This window comes from Stigmatopora nigra, chromosome 1 (assembly GCF_051989575.1).
Source record: "Stigmatopora nigra isolate UIUO_SnigA chromosome 1, RoL_Snig_1.1, whole genome shotgun sequence".
Lineage (NCBI taxonomy): Eukaryota > Metazoa > Chordata > Actinopteri > Syngnathiformes > Syngnathidae > Stigmatopora > Stigmatopora nigra.
The window spans coordinates 13,104,856-13,128,277 of record NC_135508.1 but is presented as its reverse complement, the minus strand read 5'-3'; the positions used below and the strand labels follow the sequence as shown (position 1 = coordinate 13,128,277).

At 40.2% G+C, this 23,422-nt stretch overlaps 2 protein-coding genes across 4 annotated transcripts in view; one reads left to right on the top strand and one right to left on the bottom strand.

Moving 5' to 3' along the window:
• Positions 1–4,452, top strand: part of itga5 (integrin, alpha 5 (fibronectin receptor, alpha polypeptide)) — a 41,406-nt gene extending 36,954 nt beyond the window's left edge. The window contains exons 28-31 of the mRNA XM_077712362.1: positions 1,262–1,375; positions 1,500–1,601; positions 1,927–2,049; positions 2,124–4,452. Of these exons, the coding sequence (XP_077568488.1) occupies positions 1,262–1,375; positions 1,500–1,601; positions 1,927–2,049; positions 2,124–2,207 (423 nt within the window). The 3' untranslated portion in view covers positions 2,208–4,452. The remainder of the gene's footprint in view (positions 1–1,261; positions 1,376–1,499; positions 1,602–1,926; positions 2,050–2,123) is intronic.
• Positions 4,453–4,482: 30 nt separating this feature from the next.
• Positions 4,483–22,856, bottom strand: rapgef3 (Rap guanine nucleotide exchange factor (GEF) 3). 3 transcript variants are annotated; one of them, XM_077712365.1, is made up of 28 exons: positions 19,351–19,444; positions 17,092–17,136; positions 16,403–16,573; positions 14,191–14,297; positions 13,490–13,611; positions 12,151–12,322; positions 11,440–11,524; positions 10,768–10,828; positions 10,425–10,501; positions 10,155–10,301; positions 9,984–10,084; positions 9,815–9,903; positions 9,667–9,745; positions 9,031–9,181; positions 8,790–8,872; positions 8,685–8,715; positions 7,851–7,926; positions 7,591–7,728; positions 7,411–7,508; positions 7,163–7,288; positions 6,875–7,056; positions 6,510–6,600; positions 6,372–6,422; positions 5,799–5,886; positions 5,647–5,711; positions 5,523–5,577; positions 5,348–5,419; positions 4,483–4,857 (listed from the first exon to the last, which is right to left on the bottom strand). In XM_077712365.1, the coding sequence occupies exons 3-28, from the start codon at positions 16,403–16,405 to the stop codon at positions 4,739–4,741; spliced, it is 2,469 nt and encodes an 822-aa protein (XP_077568491.1). In that variant the 5' UTR covers positions 16,406–16,573; positions 17,092–17,136; positions 19,351–19,444; the 3' UTR covers positions 4,483–4,738. The 3 variants fall into 3 exon arrangements, with proteins under 3 accessions (XP_077568491.1, XP_077568490.1, XP_077568489.1); XM_077712364.1 differs by lacking the exons at positions 16,403–16,573; positions 19,351–19,444 and adding an exon at positions 22,708–22,856; XM_077712363.1 differs by lacking the exon at positions 16,403–16,573 and having other exon boundaries at positions 19,351–19,650.
• Between the last annotated feature and the right edge of the window lie 566 nt (positions 22,857–23,422).

The following is a 23,422-nucleotide window of genomic DNA, read 5'->3' as shown; positions in this document are numbered from 1 at the left end:
CAATCAACAATATCTTAGAAGAAGGTACACATGCATTTAGTAAAAAACACCAATGATGCGTCTTTCAATTAAGTCATGACAACTCTCCTGCCCTCCCCATAAACCTTTCATTAAAGGCGGCGAGGGTGGCACTCTTTCTGTTGGCACTTGGGAATTTTTTAGCAGGAGGAAGTGGCTTGATAGCCTGTCTGTCTGTTTGATTAGCCATAATAAGTCTGTCAGACTTGAGTCTCCTCCTGCTGTGTTCAGCCTTGTCAGCTTCCTATGTGAGTTCCCGCAGGAAAACCTCTGCATTTTTGGGGTGGTCTGCCGCGATTGCATGGGCCCCATGTGTTGGGCACATGATGCAGAAGCATTATTAGACTATCCTAGGGAAACATTGACTGGTTTTAGGACTTGGGAAGTAATGTCAAGTTCTTTTTTTTTAATTATTTTTTTTAACTGTCAGATGACATTCCTCCCAATCTAATTTGAAGCAGGCGTGGATAAGGCTTCTTAACATTGGACTCCTTTGTGTTTGTTTGACCCGAGGCATTAACGTGGCTTCCATTTGTTTAAATTTCACGAGGGATTTTCCTGATATTTTCCTTTTTGTGTGTGCGCTTCACCTGTCAGACAGACGATTTTGTAGGTGGCCTTGGATCGTTTCGTGAAGAAAGTTAACGGTCGATGGGAATCTGTTTTTCCACGTGCAAAACATGGAACAGTTGACCTGATTTAACCGAATCTGATTTAACTACATGATTTTTTTTTTAATAAAGCGATACACATTTTGTTATACCATCGTAAAGTGCAACATCCAATCTTGGTTTTACCTATGATAAGAAAAGTGATGATTAATTCACAGGAGGATGTCTTCTGTCTTGAAGCAGGGGTGGCGAACATGTGGCTCTGGAGCCGGATGTGGCTCCCTGCCAAAATTTGCTTCTGATCCTATTTTGTATATACTATGGCTCTTTGTCTCGTTTCATCTTCCTCTTATTTTTCTCTCTCTTAAAACAGACTCAGATTCATTAGAGCCCATTAAAAACAAATAATAGATTATATTTTCATTAATAATGTGGCAGATTGGATCTTTTTATGCTGCTTCTGATGTAAATTGTGGCTCTTTGACTCTCACAGTTTAAAATGTTGGCCCTTTGTGTCTAACTTGTTCGCCACCCCATGATCTAAAGTTCGAAACAGTATAAAATAAACTCGGCACTATTTTTAGGCAACAAACAAACATCTAATTGTGGTGTGTCATGTGTGTTTTGTGTAGTCCTGCTCCAACGTGGACTGCTGGGCCCTGCAGTGCCAAGTGGGTCTTTTGGAGAAGGGCACCACGGCCATTCTCAAAGTGCGCTCTCGCGTTTGGGCAGAGACCTTCATGGAGGTTTGTGGAGCTCCTTTAATTCTCACAGTGACCAAGCAGAAGAACATTGGCGTTCATCCTGGTCTCTATCGCCCTCTGAGGGCTAACATAAGTATATCACTTGAATGTGATGTTTCCCTTGCAGAGAACGTATAAGCATTATGTGCTGGAGTGCCTGGCCAGATACAGTGTGAAGAGCATGCCATACGCCATTCTTCCCAAGCAGGTTCCCAGTGGACACAAAAAGGTATGTTTAATTGCCATTTTGTGGCCAATATATTCATCTAATGTAGTAGAGTCATGATAAAATATAGAAAACGGGCTTTCATTGGCAAGCAAAAACACGAGGTCAGATTAGGAGCAATGTTTTGATTGCTTTTTCTTCTGGTTAAGATTGACAGAATTTGTTCAGCCCATTTTGCTTCAAACTGGGAAAGAAATCTGTGTTTGTTATTTTTAAACAAATCATAACTTTGCATGTTCAAAGTGAAGATACAACAGGTTAATTATACCTTCCATAAATGTACTTTTCATTGAAACTGGTGGAAAAAAGTGTCCCATGTGTTTTTTAGGTGGTTACTCCAATTGTGTGGAACAAGCCCGACATTGAGAACTCTGTCCCGCTATGGATCATTATCTTGGCCATTCTAGCTGGTTTACTCCTCCTAGCCTTGCTCATCTTTGTCTTGTATAAGGTCAGTGATCTCTCGGACGCAGAAATGAGCTTAAGTTCAAAGAACGTCATCACTTAACTGAAATTGTTCCGCAGTTTGGCTTCTTCAAACGATCCCTCCCGTATGGCACGGCCATGGAGAAAGCCAGTCTCAAACCACAGGCTGCGTCGGAGGCCTGAACAGAACCACAGAATCACAAAACCAGGCCACATGATTGCAAAGGAGACACACGACGGAGGATTGCAACGAAAGCGAGACCACTGGAACTACTAGACTGGGCAGAACACAATTCCAAAGGTTCTCCCACCATACGAATGTTTTATTTTCTTCAGTTTTTCTTTTTAATTTATGTTTGTCGGAAGGCAAGCTCACTTATTGTGTAGATTAAGGTCTTGACTTGTCCAGGACTGTCCCAAACGCATGCTGGGAAGTCTCCAGCACCCAGAAGAAGTTAAGCGGGTATAGATAAGCGTCAGCAGGGTGGACGCTCGGAGTCTGTCCATGGCGATGATCTCGCTCCCTCAGGTTGGAGGATGGTGCTGCGTTGAGTTGTTTTTGCACTCAAAGAAAACCTACTGATTGACTTCCAAAGATGCCAAAGACTGACTCACGCTCCTCACGAGTTCTACTGATTGCTTTGCTTTTTTCCACCGGGGACCTCCGATTAGCTTGAGATAGGACAGGAACTGGTTGACCTTGAAGTGTTCCACTATGGAACATTTGTGGTTCTCCAATATGTCCTCTGTCCTCCAACCAAAGCTTTAATCCTGACAATCAGCAGCGTTGTAGCGTCCACAATGGGTTCCTGAAGGAGCCTCATTTCAGCTTGGTGTTACTGTGACATACATTTATTTATGACCTTTCGAAGTAAGAAAGAACGCGAGGAACCTTCTATCAAAAGACTGCAGGAATGGCCACAATCAAGGCAATTGTCTGGATTTTGGATTCCTATATGCAAATACTTTTGTGGGGGGTGTTAGCATATATGCATTGGTGTGAATGGTATATTTATGAATGTTGTTTTTATTTTATGAACTCTTCCACAGTTCCCCCTGTAAGTCCTGGTCAGCTCTACAATATTACCACCTGGCAAAACTGTTGAAGTCCCATTTTTACGTTTAAATCCGTCTTGGTCCAATTGTGACATTCATGGTTTACAACAATTGGATATTTTTCCAAACGTGGTCACACTTGAATCTCTACGGGAAAAAGTTCTAGGCTGAATTACTACTACTTGATTAAATACATTAAATATAGAGGTCATGGCTCATAAAAGTATTGGGGCAATACCATTATTGTAGTAATTCAAGGATCACAATGTTTTTACCACAGTGCCATTAGGTATAATGGCACTGTGGTAAAAGTATCAATTCATTCTCTTTGTATATTTTGATATCTTTCATCTTATTGCCATTGTTGCAGAAATAATGTGCAACTACTGTCGTTTATGTACAAATAATGTGATTTTTTGTCATTGATACAAGAATATCACATTACCGCCATTTCTCCTGATACTATTTTCTTTTCAGTACAACAATCAGAATGCAATTTTTTTTAACAATACTTGCTTTTAGATGTAGAACCATTGCAAAAGTACCTTCTTGATGATGGCGCTAATGTGAAAGAATCAATATCACAATATTTTCAATCATGTTCAGGAATCTCATGATTGGTCTTCAGGATCAGATTATTATCAAAAGGGGGGCAACCAGGCCCTGGGAACTAAATGTTTAGATGTGCAATATATGTATTTTCACCCCCACACCCCCAAAGTCATTTTATTTGTTATTGTAATTGTGACCAGGTTGAGCTTTGTAGTTAATGTTATACACGAAAAGCACATGTTTTCTGCTTCAGGTTCTTTTGCTGATTCCACACTTGGAATAATTTTGTCACCACGTTGTTGCACAGATGCGAAATAGCAACCAAGGAAAGCCCACATGATAAATGCGCTGTATGGTTGCGTCTCTCCAAACATAACTGTTTTACTAAACACTTTGTTCACATTGGTTTGCCTCATTTAACACCACCCGCCCCCTCACGTTTAGTATAGTGATTTGTTGTTTGTCAAATGATTTAATAAACTCTTCCTAATGTTAAGCCATTATTTATAATGAGTGTGTTGCGAACCCTTTCACGGTTTCACATCGTGTGAAGGAATTGCCGCACTCCATCTTTTGTTTTTCAATTTTATGGCACGTCCTTTTTCTTTTCCTAAAAGAGGTTGTACGTATTTATGACTTAGGAGAGTATTTCTGAATCAAAAATGTTAACTAGTAGTAAACGTTCTCACCCCATATTGGGGATTTGTGTTTTACTTTTTGCTGGAGGGGGGCAGGAGAATTTCGGAAGGTCAATTTGTTCACATTTTTACATTTCTACCTTGTATGGTTTGTATTTTAAATAAACTGTTTCCCTTTTAAACTTTTTCTCTTAGGTTTGACTGAATGCACATCACTGGGAAAATAATTTAATAAGAAACACAAAAGGTAAGAAATATGTATATACAGTGCGGAGTGCTTATTTGTGAACCATAGTGCATAAACAGTTGACCAAAAAAATCAAAGACTAAATGTCTTCCGGGCCTTTTTGTGAAATTGTGTGACTGCAGTGTACAGACGTTTACTAGACATTGATAACTAACACCGGAAGGCCCTGGTGTGAGTTTCCATGTCAACAAGTTCACCAATTTTACGCTGCAGTGTCGCTGCTAGCATTCTATTGTCCTCGATAACTGCGTTAGCTTGCGCTGGCTGTCAATCACACTCAGGTTCTGGATGTAATGTCGAATATTGCTGGGACTTCGCAGAGGAAGGATGTGGTCCGAGTCTGTCCAGATGAAAAAAAGAAAAACAAAAACACTCTTGTTACTCTTGCATTGTCCTTTTAAAGCTATAAATCCAAATACCGTATTTTCATGAGTATAAGGCGCACTAAAAAGTCTTACATTTTCTTTATAATAGGCCGCTTGGACTATCTAGCTTGGACTAGGGGGACCAGGTGGGGAACACCCTTAATCGGTGGCCAGCCAATCACAGGGAACGAGGAGATGGACAACCAACCATAGGTAGGAGCAATTTAGAGTGTTCAATCAGTCTACCCTACATGTTTTTGGGATGTGGGAGGAATCCGGAGTACACAGAGAAAACCCACGCAAGCCCGGGGGAGAATATGCAAACTCCACACAGTGAGGATCGACCTGGGATCAAACCCTTGACCCCAGAACTGTGAGGACGCCGTGCCACTGGGACAAGGTTATCACACTTTTTATCTTTACAATGGTGCATCAGTAAACATGGAGTGGAAGATAATCTCTTACAGGTAGATATGCGGGTAGCAGGACTTTCGAGAAACATTCGATCAGCAATTCCTCTCTGTGGCGACGAAGGTACTGCAAAAGAAGTGGAAAGATGTCAGTGGATGTCCTCTCTGAAGACGTGCCCAGGTATGTGCCCATCTGAAAAATGTTATTGGACTAAAGTTTTAACACTTACCGTAAGGCTGACTCCGGCAGAGTCGCACCATTTTCACAGTCTTGGCAATCATGCGCTTGAGGGACGACATTAAAATGAGAATTGGTTTGGAAACAACTCATTCATAGCAATATGTCTGGATTACCATCTTCTCAAAATTGACCAGGCTGTCGACAAAGTTGGAGTTTCCTTCATGGATGAATGTCATGTCTGGGGAAAGACACAAAATGCTGTCATTTTGACTATTGACGTCACTGCAATGTATCATGAGTGCTCAATGTGAAAGTGGCGAGTGACCTTTGAGGATTAGAGGCATGAAGGGGATGTAAGGGGGGCTTAGCTTGGACACAGCCAGCCTGTAGGCACGGTGGTTACGAGACGGGTCCTGACATGAAAAGAAAGGCAACACACTTTGCATTTAAGTCCTGTGGCCACTAGAGGATACTATCCGTATCTATATATTTCAAGGGGACATGACAGACGGAATTCTTTCTCTGATAAAGTATTTGTCCAAATTATAATGGATCTTCAACACTAATAGAATTCATAATTTGACCCAAAATTTGGGGTGCAAGCCACATTTGACTTAGTCAGCATTGAATGCTAAATAGTGTTTTATTTAATGTAATTATTTTTTAGAGTAAATTTCAATAGGGCTTATTTTATTGTATTTAAACAGTTGTTGAAAAGTTTTCTCACTCAAGCAATTGTTACATTTTTTTTATCCCTGTCAGAATATACTGTATAATACATATTTTACATAATATCCTTTACTTAACTTTGCTTTTTTGACACATCAATGCAGGCAAATTTACATGTTAAAAACATGTCACAGACACCTTGGGAGTTTACATTTTTAGTCAGATTTACCATGAACCTCTCGTAGGCACAGTAGATTCTTTTTGTTTTACTGGATATTCTCTGGGGATAAAAAAGATAAAAGGCAAATGTTAAAGAATGGTGGTGACATTAATTAGACTAAATGACATGCGCAAAGTAATATATCACCTCCCAGGTCTTGTTAAGCCTATGCACTGCACTGTTGCTCAAACCGAACATCACAGCAAAAAAGGAGTTGAGATTCTTCTGCTCCTTTAATCTGAAAACACATAAAGTGTGGCACTAAAATTATAGCGAGAAGTCTTATTGTTTAATAATAAATTTCGATCCGGTAAAATGTAAATTGTTATAGCTCATTAATGGGGTCTTAAATACACACAAAAGAGCCAATTACCAATCACCACACCTGGCCACTTAAAGGAAGGGGAGCCCGGAGGGACACAAGAGGCGAAACGCACCCAATCACCCGGACAACACAAGGAGAAACACGTACAGATTCGCCCAAAACCCCCGCCAAAACATGACACACTTACACCGCAGCAATCTTGATGAACTTCTTTAGCAGGACAGTTCGTTTGACGAGGTCTTCGCAGAGACAAAGTTCGCTCACCACCCAGTACTGGACCTCATTGAAGCGACGGACAAAGCGCTCCAGGTTGGCCGTCACGGCACCTGGGAACTTTTGACGTCCAAACACGTAATAGACGAGCTCCAACTGTAGAAGAAGGAACACTGGAACGTCATTCACACCTGTAGAAATTGCTCAATCATTTTAGTAACAACCCCAACATCACTTGAACATTTGACTTTTTATATCCGACCTCATGCATGGCAGTGAAGAGTTCCCAGTCATAGTTGGTGAGCTCGATGGCGATGTCCTTGGAGCACATGTGCTGAAGTGTGTTAGCACTAGTTTGCTCGGGACCTAGCTGCTCTTTCAAGGGCGTCTGAGTGAAGAAAACAACATACATAGACAAGATAGTAGATGTTGTAACAGTGAAGGTCTTGGGTTAGGAACTTTGTCTTGTTATGACTTTATGCCTAACATCCTAACGTCCAGTCGCCTCACCAGTTTTTCCACTTGTCCACTGGAGCAGATGAAGAGTCTCTCATTGAGTCCCAGCGCAGTGAACACAGCAGTGGCATCCAATTTCAACTCAACTCTTTCTGTCATGTTCCAAAAAATTGGTCAAAGCTCTACTAGCAGATGAATAACAGCAGCAAAAATGTTCCCATTTATGACTGGCACCTCCTGATGAGTTCATCTTGACCAACACATGATCTCCCCCGGGTTGAATGAGTGAGATCATCACATCCTGTACAGAGGTGTTGACCGGAAGGATCGGCATGAGAGCTTGGTGATCTGGTGTGTAAATCTCATACATCACTGCAATCACAAAGGGAGGAGAATGTCAAACTTGCCATGTCATATGCCAAAAGAAGAAACTTTACAGAAACTCTGTGAGTATGGAATCGGTTTGATTAAATCGGAATGTTTTGGCAATTTACCTTTGTCCTGCGCTTTGATTGGCTGTATCCGTGTCACCGACTCTTCACTGCGAGGGAACCAGTCAAATGAGTAATTCTGTCAAGGATATAAAAGCCCCGTAAAAACCATGTGGGATCCACGAATTCTATGTCCAATTTGCATCTTCCTTATTTACAAAAATGCTTCTGATGTACACCTAACTATTATTACAGTGGAACACATCTTTTTCAGAAAACCTTCGGAAGGAACATGGTTTACGGTAACGTGAAGACATGGCATGGACAAACAAAAGCAGATGATCCGACATAACAATCGTGGGGTCTAAATAGACCTACATGACAAGACAATTGGGAACACCTGGAAAACACACGAGAAAGCAAGCAGGGAATACACCAGGGGCGGAAAAACGAGAGCTGAGCACAATGGGCAATCCCTCAGACAAGCCACCGGGCGGGGAAGCATAATACCAAGCAACCCTAACACCTTGTTGTCATGGATAAATACTTTTAACTGCTTGTTACCTCATTTTAAAAACATCCGGATCTGACGCAGCAGCTTAGATTTAGAGCATTAGACTAAAAGATTTCCCAGAAAGGGCAAAGAAGCAAAACTGTGTAAATGCACTACGACTAGCGCCATGTTTGGAAACACAAACATTTGACGTAAGCCTGATAGACGTTACAGGATACGAAGCCATGAGCACAATGAGGTTGACAAAAACAGGCACATCCTATCGAAAATAAAAGACTGGAAATACGCTGACTTTCGGTATTCTCTGTGTATTGAGCACTTCCACTGTGAGTTGACAGAAAATACTTAAGTGTACATATTCAAACTAGATTTGCAATACTTACCCTGCCCAATGAGTGGTAACCATTCTCCAACCTAGTGAAGAGGACAACTGTGATTTAGCTCATATTTGACAGCCATGGGATGTTTTAATGTCGTAAAATCATTACACTTTTGTTCTTCTTCTGTCCCGGAACTGATCTTTCAGCATGCTGGACAAACGAAAATTTACCCCAATGTCCGTCTTCAGCTTCTGTTTGAGGACAAAGAAAAGAAAATAGTACTCACACATCCCTTTACAATGTCATGTATGCTTCCATTTTTTGGCCCATTTAGCTCAGTAGCTAAATGTCAGCTGGACATAGATTGGTCACACAATGCAGGCTTGACCCTGATGAACTTTTGCCTCACCTCCAGAAAGCTTGAGGTAATTGGGTCTTCTTTCAGCAGAATCCCATAAAGCGCTACCCACCAGCCAATCAGCTTCACCACTTTGAGCTTGGTGTTGAGAATGTAGGCCGCCTTCTCCTGCTCGGAACCCTCAGAGAGTTCCAATTGGTAGGTACATTGCCAGTGAAGGAACATCAATTTAAGCAGAGTAAATCTGGTTTAATGTTTAATCAGGAATATTTTCCTTAATTGTAATCTATCTGGCAGTGGAAGTAATGAGTAATGTAACGTAGGTAGATTTTTAAGAGTGACACAGAAATGAAAATAGTCTCATGTCACAGCAAACACAATTATGTACCTTGAGTTATTCAGCAAAATAAGATTTCAATAATGGTCTTTCATGAATGAGGATTTGATTTAAAAGCGTGAAACACTCATCAAAAACCTCAAAACAATGAACAGTCAGATAGAAACAAGCCACAGATCGTTGACTGTGTGACGCGCCATAGATCTGGAGAACCCAGAAATAAAGCACATCTCTGTTTTAGTTTCACCTAAGGGGGGGATTGGTGGTGCATAAATCTTTCGTTACTTTAGTTGTATTCTATAATTAGTTCTTATAATGGATGAGGTTAGATCACATTATCTAAAGGATATTGTTGCTGGAGTAAAGGACACAGTTGACTGGAGGGCATGAATACTTTGTGGGTGAGCAGGAAGTCGCTCACACACGAATCTAGAAAATCAACATTACAACAATCATGTCATGGCTCAAAATAGCAAGAGGATAAACACAACCTCTTACCGATGGCTTCGTTGCCATTGGAGTCCACCTTAACTGTTTCCAGAAGGTGTTCCAGGATCTTTTCAGGTGTTCCAGACATTACAGTGCACCTGTACACAATATTGTGTTCATATAAACACTTAAGTATATAATGATTTGCACTTTTCCATTTATTTAAGGGTTTCGTTACTTGTTTCCAGCTCCCCCCTGTTCGGATGGATGGGCACATTTCTCCAGTACCAGCACAGTTCTCCCATGCTCCTCCAGTCGCACCGTGTTGGCTTCTACATCCTGGAGTCAGACAAAGGTACAGCTACAATTACACAAGAAAAGACGATTGCAATGGAATATGCAATCTGACCTTGAGAATTCGAATGAAGTCATGTTTATCCACACGCAAAAAGTGGCAATGGTCTTCCCTTAAGATGATGGTGGCGGCGCGCGGGGCGTCATTTAGCAAGGCCAGCTGCCCAAAATCCTCGCCCTCATGCAGTGTAGTCACTAAACCCTGAATGCACACATTAAAATGATTTCCAGTTTTCAATGAACTTTTTAACACAAATTCAAAAATCTCATATATAAATGGATATTTTAATTTTTTTAAATCTTCCACAGTAGAGGAGGTACTTACCTTCCCGTGGGTGATGACATTGACTGAACCTTTCCAGATGATGTACCAGGAAGTGCCTTTGTCCCCTTGACTGAACACTGAACAAAAACACACAAAAAAAACGCTGAGTCACTCCTTCTACTGTGTGACAAGATGACACGCATAACATTTTCGATTCTTTAACTCATGCCTGTGCCTCTAAAAATAACAAACTAACCCCGATCGAATCTTTCCTGATCATGTGAGGAAGGCTCATTAATGTTACAAACTGAGTACTGAATTCATTAAAACGTGGCGTTGTAAGCGAAAGGATAATATTCACAATGGGATGTGTGTGTGTGTGTGTGTACACGGGACAACTTACAGACAGTTCCAGCCTTAGCATGTGATTCAAACACCAGGACAGCTGCTAGCTCCTTCCGCACCTACAGGCGGGTGCAGATGTAGAATAGTCAGATTATTTCTTCAGATAAAAAAATTAAAAAATTAAAAAAACATTTTTTTGTCCCTTTTAGGGCTCTGTTTAAAACTTGCTGGGGTAAGCCGCGCTAACCAAACCCTTCATCGTGAGAAACAAAAAGGGACTAGTACAACATTTTGTTACTGTACTAAACTAGGTGTGCATGCAAAATCACAGTTGAAAGAACAAGAAAAATCAAGTATCCTTTTGCTTTTTCTTTCGCCACGAAAAATGCTTTTAAGTAATCCCTCGATTATCGCGACCTCACTTATCGCAAATTTACTACTTTGCGATTTTTTTCTGCTATTATTACTTTTTTTTAAAGTTCCTAAAAAGGTGAAAATCCACGCTCAAACTCGTAAGCAGAGGCCACTCTTGCTACTCGGACCCAGCACTGAAGTTAAAAATACTTTTTTTTTTAAATGAGTGGTCAATGTTTTATCAAAACTATGCAAGTACATTGAATGAACGGAATGTTTATTTGTCCTTTCTCAGTTCTGACAGTCTCTGTTCATTTTAAATTTTATCAGATTGAGGATCGAAGTCATGAGTCAAAGATGGATAACGGTGGCTAACCGAGGTGGAAAGATGAGCGGCGGCCTTGACATGGAGCAGCTCCTCGTAGATGACCTCTAGTTCCTCAGCGCTCCTCTGGTTTGGACTAAACACAACAACCACATTTAGACACACATCAAAAATCATCTGTTTCAAATCTACCATCCTTTTCCTCCCTCTCAAACTGATACTTTATTTATCTGAATGGATGGACAAATGGTTGACAGTCTTTGCCTCATATTTTCAGTAGTCATGCCATGAATCTTGACCAGATTCTTTTTGACTCTATTAGAGTTGTTTGCCAGACTTTTAGCCTGTAATTATAATAATTTATGATTAAGAAGTATAAAAAAATAACATACATGAAGAGTCTCCATCCTATTTATTGTTTCCTATTGTTAAATTGTACTCTAGAAAATATAGCCAATTACAGGTTAAAGCAATAGCGTAAACTTTAAACACGTCAGACAATAACAGCACATCCTGCCACACGTCAGTTGGCCAGGACTACTTTGATAAAGAGTTGGAGAAGTTGACACAGGCTACAAATTCGACGGAATAGAATACGATTGGGCCTTTGTGAGTTTGACTGGAAAAACAAACAGAGGTCCAATCTTCTCAGGAACAGGACTTTGCATCTAACAACTTGTTGAGAGGTCTCATGTCGTCTAAGCTTTGGCATGTGCCAACTGGCGCCAGAGATTCGTTATTTGCGTTGTTCAAGACACTGACCATTTGCGTAGGATCATTGTGAGCAGGGCATCGGGCCCCAGTTGGGAGAGGAGTGACAGACTTTCTTGCAACTCGTCCTCCGAGTCCTTTGTTAGCTGATTTGCTCCAAACTCAGAGTCCATGAAGCGGTAGAACTGCGTGTCTTTGTCGTGGAAGTTCAAATCGTGTTTCACTTGGCAGAGCAAAGCGTGAAAACACAAAACCATAATTAATAAATACATTCATTCATTTTCCCATCCGCTTTTGCTCCGGGGGTGCTAGAGCCTAACCCAGCTAACTTCAGGACACCCGGAATCGGTGGCCAACCAATCACAGGGCTTAATAAATACAAACATATTTATTTATATAGATCATACACTTATTTATTTATATATATCATACACCTATTTATTTATATATTATTTATCTGTATATATTTATTTACTTCTATCTTTATTTATTTATTTATGTCTAAAACGTATTTTCCTGTGTCCACCCTCTTGCTACTGTCGCAATGAAATTTCCCAAACATGGTATGAATAAAGTTGTCTAATCTAATCTAATTTAGTTGTAGGCGTGTGTCATTTTCAATGAAGGCTAATATTGATAGTGGTTAATAACAAATGATCATTTTTACTCACTGCTGCTTTGCCAGACCTATGTTTATGTTAATACTAAAAATATTATAATAACACAACTGAGAAGCTATTCAAGAAAAATAACCCTTTTACCCCACCAAAAAAGATAATTATGCTAATGTCTGCTCTGTTTTGGCCTTTAGTTTATCATAATATAAAGTGACAATTTTCCCCAACTTGCATTTTAAATAGGTTTTTGTTGTATGAGCACTGGAAACAAAAAGAAGTGAAAACCGTGTAAAATGCCTCGTCTCAGATGGATGAAAATAAGTGCAAATCTTTTCCAAGCGACCCACTTCAATGGATGATGGAGCGTTTTTCGCTTGATTGGGCCTTTGTTTTCCAGGCTGACAATGCGCCTTCCCCTATATTTACGGCATACTTGACTGGATGAATTTTGTGTGCACACTCTTAAGCCCCTCAGGCATGTCTGAGTACTGTCTGAGACATTAACTGAATATATTTTTTTAAATAGCAATACTAAATTTGAGGATTGCTGGGATCGCAATAGAGAAATTTGATAGGTTTTTGTCTTGTTTCAGTGAATTCCACTCATCACCTCTCAAACCGTTTTATTTTCCTGAAACATTTACTCTGAAATGTAGGCTATTTTCATTCAACATTTGCTCAAAGTCAGCTAGGGTAGGCGGTGGGTATGGTTATTTTTTTCCTCATGCTTCTATTATTTTTCAACAAACATTCTAGATATCTCTGAGTCTTACCATGAACCAGAATGCCTTCATCTACAAGGACCTGCCACATTCCGACCGCCTGGCTTCTGTACTGCAGGCCTTCATTTTGTCCCATCAGCCAGTCCACGAGTTCCTTACCAGAACAACACTGTCTACACGTGCAATGAAACATTTTCAATTTGCATGTGATTCACGTATGGATGCAACATGGTGTCTAAACATAGTATATACCCGTAATTTCCAGACTATAAGTCGCTGTGTTTATAACTGTCTGGTAGGAGGTGCGACTTATACGCCAATGCGACGAATGTGGTAAATTATCCACACATTATTATATCATTTAACGTTATCCTTTACACTGAACCGCAAGAGGGCGCTCTAGCGCCTGAAATTTATAAAAACAACTGAGAAGGTACTTTTTTTTGTAAATAATCATATTCAGGCTGTTTTTGCCACTTTTTTTCTCCTTATTTTTGAATGTCTTTCAAGATGAAATGTCTGTTTTTTGCTTTGGATTTAAAGAAATCAAATTACCCCAAAATGCCACTTATGTGTGACTGCAGTAAGACATATATAATTTTCCCTCCTTCATTGTACATTTTTTGGTTAGTGTGAATGAACTAGGGTGCGACCTATAGTCCAAAAAATATGGGAAATAGAGAGACATATGTTGTCAATTTGAATATGAATCATTTTTTTAAAAATGTCACTAAAGAGAAAGCTTCCGTTACCTATGAGTTTTGAGGTGATGCTTCCTATCTCGGATCAAGCCAGGGTTCGTCGTGACCATGACACAGTACATTGATTTTGCAGCTTTGACCACGCGATCAGAGAGGAACTTAAACACACAGAAGGGAGGAGTGCATCATTTATTGCGCTACTAAATTTGTATCAGTGACATAAATCTGTTTTACGATAGTGGGAAAAAGTTGGGACGCCCATGGTTTTGTGTCCTCAGTGTCAAAGCATGCGTCTGCGTGAGGGAGTGAGAATACATCATAACTGTCTTACAATCCACTTTCCGACATGTAGAGGCATTCCGACCACCCTCAGTCAGTTCCTATTCAACCGGCAATTTAATTCCTCCTCACTCCCCCTTGCATGCACGCAACCCGAGCTAGATCGAGACCTGAAAAGCTCTTGGATAGTCCAAACCTCGTTATCCACTGGGGCAGAAACGGCCCTTATGTAAGAAGAATGTCCGCCAATGTGACTGCCTGGTTTTCATGCAGTTTTTCACACCAAACAAACGAAAAGCCAACTCTACTTCACCTTCTTTGCCCCACACCGAATCTGGATTTGTGATTCTACAAGTACCTCTGACGAAAGTTGTGTGTGTTGGAGATTTTCCCATCAAGCACTGCCCTTTTAACCGGTGTTTCCTTAACTTCTTAAAACAACAAGAATTCTAAAAAATCTATTCTCTCACAAAGAAATTGCATGATGAAAAACTCAATCAAAAAAGGCCCAAGAATCCGCCAGCATTTCCGTGTGAATCGTCTACAAAAATAGACCTTCAGACTTAGCTCTGTTATTGGACAAGGAATTAAATAAATTGACCCTGAGGCCTCTTCTGCCCTACTGGATCTATGGAGTCATGAGCCCAAGGTACATTAATGCTTCCCATGGGCCCATTTCCGTTTTTGACGTCCACTGGGACATTCTCAGTCAGCAAGAGGTATTTATTTATTTTACCAAAGACAAACTTTCCATTACCTAACACAAATACACTCTAAAACGTCACACTTAATTTCACACGCTAATCCACATTGACTGTCACACTGAATTATGTGAGAAGGTAACAACAACAGAGTATTTTTACTTGACACCACAAGAGGGGGGGGTGACTACAGCATATGACAACATTTTCGTGGTTGACTGACGACGAAGCCGATTATTTATTTCTTTTGGAAGACAAATCGAAAACAACAAGTCACTCTGCGTAGCCTTAAACTTGTCAATATTTGTCTGTGGGATAAACACAGTGACAAGAACTGACTTGTAGCAAACAAGGAACTTTGTGCAGCAGGGTCATTTTCTTGTAAAACATTTTTTTAAACAAGATAAGTAGGCAGGTATGGCAAACATTTAGCGTTTTCATAGGTGCACAGACCCGAACCCTTACACTAATTAACAAATGAAAAGTCATTCTAGACCAGACATGGGCAAACTACGGCCCGCGGGCCACATACGGCCCGCAAGGAGTTTTAATCCGGCCCGTCAACGTTGTCTAAATAGTTTTTTTCCCCAAGATGGCGCTGTCACGTGGAAGGCAGTGGCAGTAGCTCTGTCCACTCTTATTTGTTTTCCGTGTTTTACAACCCATCTATCTTTTTTTAAATGACATTTTAATATTTCTTAAGACATTCCTTTTTACTTTACTTTGTACTTTATACTTTTGACTTTAATGATGAGTGATGAGTATGTTAATACTTTAGTCCTTTTTTTCTGTTTATGTTTCATATGTACTGTTAACGGATGCACTTTTTTATATGTATCATATCTTGTGCTGACCCCGCCCATCTGTCAAATTTTTAAAGTAAATGTAGCCCCCGGGCCGAAAAGTTTGCCCACCCCTGTTCTAGACCCTTCCTGATTTATTGCTGTTATACTGAATTCCACTAATTGCTATTACAGGTCAAAACAAGACAAAATTTCATAGCAGGGTTACAATTGTCTTCACGTGTTCACCAGTCTGTGCATTTGTGTCTTCCTTAAGTAATTAGTATTGTCAAATGGGATGACTCCTCCCACCATGTAAACATTGTGTGATTTAAAAGGGCAATTTCAAGGTGTTGTCAACTGGGCACTCAGAAATGGCTCACGTTTCTGAGTCGTAGTTGCTTCGAATATATAAGTGTGCAAATACTGCACTGTGTCATGGTAGGGTCCATATGGTCCTAATCTATCACTACCTAATTGTTGTATAGTTAGTTTTTTTACCATCAAATAATCCAATAATTGTGCAGTGGTTCTTTCGCTTGACTTTTAGTACGGGCTGCGTAGGTTCGTGCGCATACTTCTCTGTGTGCTCTACAACTGACTGATGACCAGTTTTGGGTATAATTCGTCTTTCCCCGGAAGCTAACTTGGATAGTCTGATACACAGCGACCCTGAAAAGTTGAAAATAGATGAATAAATAATGATGTAATATTTTAAAAAGAGTGTAGGGAAGATTGGGGTGAAAAATGTATGGGCAACAAAAGCCAAAACTAGTTTTCTTTGGAAATATTGCCATTTTAGACGTGACCACTATCAAATCGCTTGTTTTTGGGACAGGGTCCAATAAGATCCACATTAAAATGGACTATATCTCAAAATCCAATGCTTTATCAATTTGTTGAGGCAAGGGGAGAAAAAAAAACAGTGTCAGGGCCCGGCACCAATTGAGGAGAGAGAGAGAGATGGGGGAGGTCAATTAGTTTTGAGGGCCAAGTGCCCTTTAGACTCCTTGTGCCTGCCAGCATCGCCAGGAATGTGCTTTTCAGGACTCGCATGGTTGGTGGTGGCACGGGAAAACAGAACTTAAGAACAAGTTAAGCAGAGTGAGAGGATGCAAGCGCTGTAACCATCCACTAGGAGCTAGAAGCATTCCATTGAAGTGTGCTTTTATTATGTGTACACATAGTACCTGCTTCATTGTGGCCTTTGAATTTGGTGCCTCTGCAAGTGGAGTCTAGAGATTGAAAAAGAGAAGAATGTTGTCAGTAATGGGCTTCATCTGGATGTCTAATTCAAATCGGTCAAGCAATCCAGATTTAGGATACGTATAAGTAACATACTCTTAAGTGCGTCTCTTTGGTTTTGCACAACTAAAACGACTTTAAATCGCACAAAGCCATTTTGCTCAACCCAACCGTAGATTACAATCAAGTTTCACATTAACCACACGTTATGTTATAACTGATATACATCTGAAATGTTGCCTCCTGATTGAAGCAATGTATTTCCTCATGAGTCACACCAAGGTCAAAAGGTGGTGTTGATTAATGGTCTTCATTGTGTGCACTTGGAAAACATGGAAGTAGATAATTGCTTAGTCTGATGAGGTGTTGAAAGGGGGAGAATGCATACTTTTCCTTAACTGCGCCATAAACCCACATGTTGGACATTGTCTTTTTAGCTCTGACTTGGATGCAGAAATGCATGAGACATATGCAGGAGCTGTGGAAAAACCAGTTTGACTCCATGAGCAGCAAGTCACAATCAGGGCACTAGAAAATGATAAATATTTTGTCCTCTATAGTCTATACGTATACTTTGTACTATATGTGACCTCAGGCATTGTACCCTATGAGGCAGACGTGTTAACCACACATCGTAGGCACATTGCTTCTCCCAAGTTGTTCAGAATTGCTCGTAAAACTCCCACTATAGTCCCGTGCCCACCAGTTTGGTCTTCAAACTGAAGTCTCTAAGTCAAGACTTCACAAGTACAAGCCTGTCATTAAGACAGCACCTTCTTCTTCCTTCTTCTGCTTGTTGTTGTCTGTGTACCCCAACTAAAAAGTGCTATGTACTGATATGTGGGAGGATCAGATTGAAATTTGACACGTATTATCTAGGGCTGTACAACAATTGCATCAATCCTCTGAGGCGGAGTTTGGATTTTTCTAGTGTCTAGATAAGACTTTCAAATTGGGGTTTTGAATAGGCCATTGGTTATGTGAAACAATATCATATTCAATATGAAAGGTTCATATGAACATGAGCGTAAAGTTGAATTTTACGAGCTCTTTCTGCACTTAGAAAGTCCAATTAGACTTTTACAACTTGTGATTATGTCTCGTTCCACATGGTTTTATTTCGATCACATCTCGTGGTGCTTTTTCAATCTGGACTTTTGACCTGTTTCTAACAGTCGGGAGGGAGGACATTGTCTGTGGTTTCAAGTGCGCTTGTGTCATTTATTATATTAAGTCTAACTTTAAAAGATGAAACATTCTTCTATTCAGATAATCTCCATTAGATTTGATTACATGCAAGCCGATGGAGGTGAATTGTAATCCTAATAACACTGTTACAATTTTAACATTGTTTAAAGGTAAAAGTTTGGTATCTGAAATCTCAGATGTCCATGCTCCGTCTTTAAGACAGAGGAACTTCTACAGGCTCTTCCGAGAAAGAGAGTAGGTGAACAATTAACAATACACTATATTTATAACAGGAATTGAATTAGACACTTTGTATTGGTTCCCTTCCTGTCCAATCCACCCAACAAAGGCTGCACAAATTTGAAACCAAAAATGTCTGGGAATAGTTTCAGACTTAAGGCACTAGAAACATTTTTGCACTCTTCCCTAAAAATAAAAAAGTTAAATGTCATTAGCTAACATGTCAACACAACAAACCAGGTGCACATTTCTTATCAAATAATCTAAAAACATTGTTTAAAAACCATAAGACATCATCGGAGGACGTGCGGTTAGCACATCGGCCTTACAGTTCTGGGGCGTGGGTTCGATCCCAGGTTGGTCCTCACTGTGTGAAGTTTGCATGTTCTGCTTGGGCTTGTGTGGGTTTTCTGTGGCTACTCTGGCTCACATGCAGGGTAGCCTACTTGAACACTATATTCCCCCTAGCTGTGATTGGTTGTCGGTCTGCTTGTGCCTGGCGATTGGCAGTTAGCTGGGATAGGCTCCAGCACCCCCCGCGAACCTGGTAAGTGGTTCAGAAAATGAATGATTCAATAATACGTGATCATACTATAAGAACAAAAAGATGATTAAAAGGTAAACTGCCTTGTTCTCTAATAAAGGTAAGTGGGGACCATGACATGTGTCATGTATTATTATGACTCTTGTGTCCTCCCATTATAGGGTCCAATTTATTGGCGCACGATGAAGAACAATTCGCCCATTAAAGAGACCCTTGAGATATGTATACATACCCAGCTGATGCCGCGTATGGTCGGCGTGTCCACAGAGCCTCGGTCCGGGAACACTTGATAATTGTAACTCCTGAACAAATGCATCTTGTTTCGCATCGGCGCAGTGGAGCAGAAGAAAAGGAGAAAAGTTCCCTCAGTCACACGACGTGCACATGAGGCACACTCAAACTGCGCCTCAGACTGTCATTGGGACGGAGAAACGGGACCACACGGATCTCCAACTTCCTATGATCCTGCATTTCCAAGTCGGAGTCGAAACTGCTATGCTCGAACAGGTCGTCCTGTGAGTACTACGACGTCACTTGAGACAATCCTGCCCAGGAGTGGCATGCACAGTGTACGCGTTGGCACGCACACACATACACGCATGCATACACGCGTGCACAAACACACACACACACGTACACAAACATGCATACACATGCACACACATGCACACACATGCACACACATGCACACACACATGCACACACATGCACACACACATGCGCGCACACACACACACACACACACACACAAACACACACACACACACACACAAACATACACACACAAACATACACACACAAACATACACACACAAACATACACACACAAACATACACACACAAACATACACACACAAACATACACACACAAACATACACAAACACACACAACCACAAACATCCATACACAAACATACACACACAAACATACACACACAAACACACACAAACATACACACACAAACATACACACACAAACATACACACACACACGTACACACACGCATGTGACCACGTTTGGTCTTTGGATACGATCAGGTACAGAAGACTAACATGATTTTCAGCATTCCTACTCAATTCAATAACACAATGGACTTGAAATGAAACTATTAAAGAGTGGCTTCTCTCTTTATACGTCAACTGCATGTTTTTTGGTCATTTAAAAAAAAAAACAACCCCCGTAAAGACCTGACGTCCACATATGAACATAACATTCACCAGTTGGCACTATCCATATATGACCCAATAAATTACCACTAGGTCTTAATTATGGACACCCCGGTGCAAGGGGTTAGCGCGGCGGCCTGACAACTCTGGGACCCTGGGTTCAAATCCAGGTCATGTCAACCTGTGTGGAGTTTGCATGTTCTCCCTGGGCCTGAGTGGGTTTCCTCTGGGCACTCTGGTTTCCTCCCACATTCAAAAAACATGCATGGTAAGATGATTGGACACTCTAAATCAGTGTATACCAACCAACCTTTTTTGAGCTGAGGCACACGTTTTGCATTGAAAAAAATCTCAAGGGACACCACCATCTGAAAATATTTGTCGCCTATATTTATAATAGTTATTCTCATCGAAGTTTTATCAGCAGAAATCGCATCCAAAATTATTCCAAAATCTAATTTTTCACAATGACCTAATGTCACGGAAATTTGGCCTGTGGACCCCGAACAACTTCCGGTTTGATTGATGCAAATAACCAAGTAAAGTTATTGATCGCATCATTTTATGATTTTTCTCTAAATATTACTTAAATCTCCGAATATTCCGCAAAAAAAATTGTGCTCACACAGACTTTACGTCGGCAAAAGTTGATGCGCTAAAAACCAGACAACTTCCGTTTCGACTAAGAGAAAGAGCAAAAAAATTACTGTTTGACAACTTGAATCAAATAATAGTATAATCTACAATTTAACGTCCATCATATTTTGATTTGAACCTTGTAATAGTTCCATTTTAATCTCCTTATATTCATATCAATTTTTCTCTCTCAATATCACATTGTATGACTTCTTGCAATTTCCCACAGCACACCTGACCATTGCTCACGGCACACCAGTGTGCCGCGGCACAGTGGTTGGGAAACACTGCTCTAAATTGCCCCTAGGTATGAGTGTGTTTGCCTCCTTGTGCCCTGCGATTGGCTGGCCACTGATTCAGAGTGCGCCCTGCCTCTGGCCTGAAGTCAGCTGGGATAGCCTCCAGCACCCCCCGTGACCTGTTACTTTAAAATTACAGCCTGTGTATTATTATTTGACATGTAATCATTTGTACTGATGTCACTAGGACGTGGACACAATTGCTGCCCTCTACTGTTAAGTTGTGTCTCAGCAATCTGCATTACTCAGTAAATGTCACATTTGAATTTGTGCTATATCTTTAGACTTTTTCATACTCTTGATTTGAAATATGGCTGTTCAGGGAAAAAAAAGTAGACTTTATATTTTCCAACCTCAACCGGTCACAATGTAATGTCTCAAACGTGTTTTGAGGTCTTGATAGTTTGACATTTTATTATCATAAAGCAGTAAAAATAGCCAACAGCAACATGGATGTGTGAACTATATTCCATTGAACATAGCAAATTAATGTTCACATTGAATGTGTGTGAAATTATGTTAAATAAGGGTTTTCCCATGTGGTCAGATATTTATGTCATTATGTAATTTGAAGTGTTTTTGTGTCCACGTTTGTCTTTTTGTATGTTTATTTACATCCTTGTGTTTCTATTTGGGTTCTTAGGGGAAGGGTGTGGGATTTCCTGCGGTAAATCTACGCCCATGAATGTGTACTTTGCCAACTTTTGTGTGCATGTCTTGTGACACATAAACACATCAAAAATCAATTGGTTAAAGGCATCAAATCATCCAGACCATACTTCTTTAACATTCTACTTAACACTTGAACATAATATTATTTCCAAGCCAGTCTGTGTCAGAGTTATTTTTGTCCATGTAAGGTACAAATTGCAAACACACACACATCCGCACAAGCACATAACTTTTCCTTCCTCCAGACTTCCAAAGGATCTGAATTGTTCGTGCATTTGTACGTGCATACGTTCAAGATAATTCAACCCACTTAAAAATATAACACACATATTGACATATTGAAGAAAATGCATTCAAACCGGCTTACAGCAGGATTAGTACTTCCTTTTTTTGTCAGAACCACAAATAAATAAGTAAACAAACTGTCAATTTTAAGACTTTATGAGGAAATAGGTACTTTATTTCACAATGTGGTTCAACATAGTCATCCATATACAAAAGTTATCCATCAGTTTGGACAAACTGTGATGGCCAAAGGAACATTGCTACCTGTTACTGTATGTCATAGTCATTTAAATAAGATTAATTTATGTAATTTGTGTAAGCTATCTGCGATTGGCCTTGCCACCATTCAGGGTGTCCCCAATCTAGTGGCCGTAGTTAGCTGGGATAGGCTCCAGCTCCCCTCGCTACTTTTGTGAGGATAAACGGAAAGGAAAATGTATGAATGTATACTAATTTCATGCTTTAGTTTGGTATAGTTTACAATGGACATCAAATAATCTTTGACAAGTACAAGAGAGATAGTGGCTTACCGTGGGAGACTTTGTGAGAATCTTCAGCGTATCCAATGGTTTCCAAAGTTTTTGTCTTGTTTTCTTTTGCATGTTTTTTTCTTTTAGCCAGTGGTTCCTATGTTCTATCCTATTTGGGAGAAAAATAATTTCTTAAGACAAACAGGGCTGTGCGATTTGTGAAAAGAGTTGCTCCAGTCAGCCTCTCTGTGATTGGTCATGAAGAGATAGCCTTAAGGGCATTTTTGTTCACATGGTGGCAACTGCAGGCTTCTGTTATGAAGCTTGATAAAAACCTAAGACAAAAATATGCACATCATAGAACAGTAAATTATATAGTAAAAATGTTTTTGTTTGTTAATGAAAGCACACAAAGTAATAGGTCATTTATAGAGATTTTTATTTTAATAGCATAAAGGTGGGTTTATCACCAGCATGTTTTCTGGCAATGGAATTGATTTTACTGACTGGGCAGCATGGTGGAAGAGTGGTTTTCACATCCGTCTCAGAGTTCTGAGATCAAGGGTTCAATGCCAGGTGGGCTCTGCATTCCTGTGTGGAGTTTGCATGTTCTCTCTGGGCCTGTGTGGCTTTTCTCTGGGTACACCGATTACCTCCCACATGGCAACAATACTCCCCAATTAGATTCTACTTATTCATAAATATTTATTATAATGAAAAATTGATTTTAACACACGTATCTGTACTACTATTATAAAAATTCACTGTGCCAACT

Bases quoted from the DNA above. Each gene is read 5' to 3' on its own strand.
- rapgef3 (XM_077712363.1), bottom strand. From the start codon at position 19,446: ATGCGAAACAAGATGCATTTGTTCAGGAGTTACAATTATCAAGTGTTC. The intron at 9,746-9,814 runs GTAAGAGGTTGT...TTGATTTTCTAG, and splicing joins CAATGGCAACGAAGCCATCG to ATTCGTGTGTGAGCGACTTC. The intron at 8,716-8,789 runs GTAATGATTTTA...CCTCTTCACTAG, and splicing joins GACAGAAGAAGAACAAAAGT to GTTGGAGAATGGTTACCACT.